The sequence below is a fragment of the Schistocerca gregaria genome, chromosome 2 (assembly GCF_023897955.1).
Source record: "Schistocerca gregaria isolate iqSchGreg1 chromosome 2, iqSchGreg1.2, whole genome shotgun sequence".
Taxonomy (NCBI): Eukaryota; Metazoa; Arthropoda; class Insecta; order Orthoptera; family Acrididae; genus Schistocerca; species Schistocerca gregaria.
In genome coordinates this window covers 433,604,056-433,610,055 of record NC_064921.1, presented here as the reverse complement: position 1 = coordinate 433,610,055, position 6,000 = coordinate 433,604,056, and the positions used below count along the sequence as shown (strand labels likewise).

At 36.3% G+C, this 6,000-nt stretch overlaps 1 protein-coding gene across 3 annotated transcripts in view; it reads right to left on the bottom strand.

Annotated features, from left to right (window-relative positions):
- Positions 1–4,420: 4,420 nt before the first annotated feature.
- Positions 4,421–6,000, bottom strand: part of LOC126324835 (UDP-sugar transporter UST74c-like) — a 122,699-nt gene continuing 121,119 nt past the window's right edge. For all 3 annotated transcript variants that reach the window (XM_049995123.1, XM_049995121.1, XM_049995122.1), the window contains exon 6: positions 4,421–4,626. In XM_049995123.1, coding sequence (XP_049851080.1) covers positions 4,482–4,626 — 145 coding nt within the window. In that variant the 3' untranslated portion in view covers positions 4,421–4,481. The remainder of the gene's footprint in view (positions 4,627–6,000) is intronic.

Genomic DNA, 6,000 nt, shown 5'->3' with positions numbered 1-6,000 from the left:
TGCAGGAGCTGATTAACAGATTCCTTACCATTGCAAATAACCCACAGATTTATTCTCTTCATACCACTCAATTTGTGCACTCATTTGTGATGCTTTTGGGTTCATGCTAATGAACAGATTTTTCACTGAGTGAATAAATATTGCACTACTTTTCATTTTATATCTTATCTACCAAAAAAGCAGAAACTCATTTAATGAGTAACAATGTCATTACCTACTGTAATTCCCTCATTAAAATCTGATTTAATTCAACTACATCTATTACACCAATTTTGTTAATGTCTTACCTCTTTTTAAGCCACTATACAGGTTGTCCCACTTACCTTGACCACCCTAAATAGCTTTGTCCAGATGCAAATTACAAAATGTTTCAAGCAAATTTTCTTTAGCCATCAGGGGGACATCAATCAGCACGATTGCCTTCATTGTAGCTTTCCCCCCCCCCCCCCCCCCCCCCCCCCCCCCTCTCTCTCAAAGATATGAACAGTGGTATGACTTTTTAAATGACACCCTGTACTTTTTATTTGTTAATTCATTTCCTCTCCTAAAGACCTATTCAAAAATGTATCACAGTGCACCATTCACCGAAACAACTTTATCAATTACATAACACAACTTTGACTTTGAGCCCGGGATCGCAAACTCTTCCACTTGCTGGAGTCATCGGAAAACAAATGAAAACCTAATAAAAACATAACCAAAATTTACTGACTCTCCTATACCATTGCCCAGGAGTGGAACATTCAAAGGTGCTCAAAGTCGTGACCCAGGACACCAATACAATGGTGCACTCATTGAGTGAAAGAATTATTTACTGCTTCCAGTGTTGCCTGCTGAAGAGGATTACAATCAAGCACGATACATCCCTGCATGTCCTCTGGTGTTGCTGGAATATCGCTATGGAAAACTTCTTTAATGCATCCCCAAAGAAAAATGTCCAGAGGATTTAAATCAGGAGACCTAGAAGGCCTCCTCAACCAATCCATCTGGCAGGATACCTTCGGTTCAGAAGATGACATGCACATGAGGCAATATGTGCTGGACATCCATCATGTTGATACCACATAAGCATTCTTATCCAGATGAGGAGGAAGAATTCGTGTGGGGAAATTGGCATACATTGTGCTGTTTAGCACATTGACTACCACGTGAGTTAAATATAACTCACAGGATGTGTTTTCAAGCCACATGAAGTAAATACAACTTGGACACTTTTCCGTTTAAAGCTCCGAGGTGCAGCTGTAACTCACAGGTGCGTGCTGTGACTTGGTGTTATAGTAGGTTATGACTTCAGTAACAAATCATATTCGTGGCCTACAGTTTTCAACAGCTCAAGAGTAGTTATTGACATTTTCTTTTTATTATTTACTTATTATTTAGTTTGACATATTACTTACACAGTAGATTGCAAATCAATGCAATTTTATTTTCATTCTTCAACTCTAATTGCAACAACAATGAAAGTGAAAGATTTGGGTCATCCCACTGTTTCTCTAACCTGTATGCACTGTGCTTTATGAAAAAACACAACACAAAAATATGAGTCACAATTTTTACATTTTCAAGCAGTTAGTTTGTTAGTTTGCATTTCTTGACAACTTGCTCTCGTACAAAGTCATTCTTATTTTTTTTTTTAGCACACTATACACCTATATCAGGCTGCACCCATGTTCACAAGTGCACAATCTGCATGTGACGCTTTGGTTTTGGTAAGAGATGTCTCAGCCTCATCGGCATCTTCTGTATGGAGTAGTCTCAAAGTCACTTCCTCTTTGAATTCTGTGATTTGAGATCACCTTGTTGATGTATCAGTAAATCAAATGAGCACTTACCAGTGCTGATCCTGTCAACAATTCAATTGCAAGCTTCTTATACCACTTCATATCCCACCTTAAACAATGCGAGAACGACTTCATTTGGTCAGAAAGATCTATAAAAGACTGACTGATTATAGTCAATTATCATTTCTGGTTTTTTCTGTGTGTCCTTCCTGGTTTGAACTACTACTTCTCCATGAACAGCACTCAGCATAAGAACATCCTTCTTATCTTTCCCTTTCAGTACTACTACACCTGTGGAACTTTGCTTTGTGTTCCCCCTTCTTCAGTTTTGCCTGTAGAACATCTTGAGGATTCAGTTTTCTGTTTGATCTTAGAGTACCAACTAAATGTGTTGATTGTTCAAGAGCCGGCCGGAGTGGCCATATTAGTTAATACTGTGGTAATTCAATATAACTTTACCAAAGCCTCAATACTGAACAACTAAATGTGTTGATTGTTCAAGAGCTGGCTGGAGTGGCCATATTAGTTAATACTGTGGTAATTCAATATAACTTTACCAAAGCCTCAATACTGAACAACTTTTTTGCAGTTACTGATTACCGTAAACAATGAACATGTGTGACTAGGGAAACAGAGATCATGCGTCACCCAGAGATGATACAGTCACTGCAGCCTTCGCCAGACATTAAACATCTCAGTATTAACACTACTTGCACGAAGTATTTGTACCAACAGAAGAAAGTACAGCATGTTGTTATATACACACACACACACACACACACACACACACACACACACACACACACACACACACACACACCAAAATTTGCTGTATCACATCTGCCACCACTGCTTAATACTTCCCATTGCTGTGGTGTGGTGATGGTTATGAAGTAGGAAGCATGCTTTACCTCGTTAGATCTCCTGTGACAAACTGCTTATCTGTTTACTCCAACTACCTGACCCCAATATGATGGTAAAAAGGTAAAACCTTTTTAATACATTACTTGCTAATCACAGAGAAAAATTCAATATGCTATGTTCCATCTTGAATCTGTACAGTTATTTATACATACAAATGGACATTCCACTTTCTCAGTGGTTACTGACTTACTGCCTATGGCTGCATGAATTTATCAGTGAGTAGTCACACTATTTTCATTGTACCGTTGATTCAATGGCTCTGTTACTAATGAGTCACTGACATTGGGAAACCTCTTTGACCATTGTTAGGAAAGTTCAATATTTCTAGAAGACATTTTCAAAAGTTTTCAGTGACCAGCCTAATATTTTAAGAGAACTGAATATTGTTAAGTTCAACAATTTTACCTATAGAATGGGACTGAAAACACTACTCACAATAGGCAGTGACAACATTACATTAAGCTAGTTGCTGTGAGACTTGAGAATTAGAAATCCATTGATGGGAAAACTTTTTTGATGCTATAGTGTACCAAAATGTTTTACATTAAGGTGGATCCATAACATTTACATTGATTCCACATTACTAAGTCTATTGGGCTAAAAGCCCACAAGATCACAATGTAAATAAAATAAATAGAATTAAGTCAATATAAAAATTAGAATATAACAATTTATATTCTTGGAATAGTATCTTCTGGGCATGCTTCTAGGAGATTGTTAATTATTGTTCAAATATTTAGGCCGACAACCTTCCAGCTATTCCCAAAGTGCCACTGGAAAGAATGTTATGCACCTACAAATAATACAAAGCAAGCACAGAGTGCAGCGAATCTAGTTCCTACAAAGTATATTATGGATGGCATATGTTGGAATGCCAGGCAGTAGAAACTTAAAATTTCATTTGACAGTGCAGATGGAAATGAAGGTTTTCCGTGATTTCTGGAGCTAGAAACCCTCATCTCAGTTGAACGACTTGTCTGCTAATTGTATTTTCACAGCTTACTTGACAACTGAATCCCAGTGGGTTGTGGCTGTGGCCAGACACTTTCCTGTAACCCATGGAATGGCCAGTGGGAATGTTGAGCTACTGCAGATTTATTGGACTGTCTAAGGCAAGTATATCACTAGTGTTCAATGTAACATTCTTATACAGTGTGTACCTTTTATCACACTCAAGGAATTTCATACCTACCCACTCTTTGAAAAAGTGATCATCCTTCATAGGTCCCAACCGAGCTGCTATCTTTGCCATTAGATGGAAGCTCGCATTCACTTTATGCTCATTACTCTTGCAATTTTTTAAAAAACATTTCCCTATATACAGTACAAAGGGTGTAGACTTTACATGTCTTTCTTCTTGCTCTTATTTTTGGTTGATCTGGCATTTTCAATTGCAGAATTCTCTTAATTTGATTTTTTATGAATTTCTTCTATCTAATCCAGATATGTAATCTGGCGGGTTTACTTGCTGAGCCATGCTTGTAATACAGCTACATGTAGTTTTATATATCTACTTTGTGTCAGCATAAAAATACCACAATTATGTGTTTCACAATCAACTACTGATACACACATGAAAACACACTACACAATACAATAAACCATTTTTCACAGTCTGTAGATTGTATTTCTGAAACATATATTTGATCTCCCTTTATGGTAATGAGTGAACCCTAGGCTTTTTAAAATCTAATGATAAATAAAGATACTCCAGAATATTTAAAAGAATTGTTTTATTTTGAGTGCACAATTGTACTTTGCACAGCTGATAATAAATCAGCAGAGAATAAAATTAACTTTGGCATAATATTCAGATGTTAGGAAATAAAGTCTTAAAGTCCACTTGTGTACACAAATATTATCAAACTTCTTACCAACCAAGCAGTGAACAGTCACATATTGCCTGTTTTTCTCTGAAATGCTGAAAATAAACATAAAATACTGATCATATCACAATTAAGCCAAGGAAATTAAAAACCACACTTATTTTCCCATTCATTTGGGTGTTACAGTATTAACACATGGCCTAACATGATAAGAACTAACAATTTACACTAAAAAATTATGGACCCACAGCAAGAGCAGTCCAAATAATGTTTGACATTTTTTTTATATTACTGACAAATAATTTTGTACATGTACAACTTTTTCTTAATTACATCTCACACTCACAGTAATTTCACTTTAGTTGCTTGAGACTTAAGTTTCATGTAAGGGTGTATCTTTTCACTACAGCTAACTAATGGACACTATGTAACTAAAATTATGGAAACTATAAAACAGTATGTTGACATGCATTTCTTTTTTCCTTCCTATTTATCTTTCAGTTCTCCAGCTACACTTCTTTGGCAACAGATCTGTTTACACACACACACACACACACACACACACACACACACACACACACACACACACACACACACACAGAGAGAGAGAGAGAGAGAGAGAGAGAGAGAGAGAGAGAGAGTCAAAATATACAAAAAACAATACATAATAACAGAATGATTAAATTTCCAATCAGTAAGAAATCTATCTATAATTTGTTATGCAGTTACTTTCATGATCGCAGTACAGTCTTTGAGGTGGTCTCGAGAGAAAAATTTAACAAGCCCTCCGAATTGGCAGACATATTAAGATAAGAAGCCAATTATCCTGTTTTGAGACCCTGCTTACAAAGTTTGAAACACTAATATCAGGTGACTAATCTAGAAATATTCTTCAGCTCACATACGTATCACTTCTGTAGGGGCTGTGCAGAAAAGACAGGAATAATTACATCACACAAATAGGCACTTGAGGAGTCATTTTTCCCAGTCTGCACGAGAAGAACAGAAAAAAACTAACATGCAGTATCATGCAAAGTACCCTCTGCCATGCACTTCACAAAGGTTTGCCCAATATACATGTAGAAGCCATGATCTGTGTGTCAAGGAAATAGACTTTAGCAATATTTATCTAATGTCAAAAATTCCTGATATATCTAATCTAAAACCAAGCACATTTAGACTTTCTTTCGAAACTAGAGGCACCTTAATGAATTTCCTCTGAGGTATGTACGCTTTATCCCATTCATCTGTCAAACAAATGATCATGCCTAACTTTCCTAACATGAAGACAGTTAAACGTAATTTTTTTGCAATTTTTGTGCTGAAAACAGGAGGCTGCTCATTGTAGCAGTTGTTTATTTAAATTATGTTCAGACCAACTGCCACATGTGATCTTATTAATAAACATCGCTTCAAACTACTCAATATATTCTACTTTGTGAGATATAAACAACCTTATTTAGTAATGA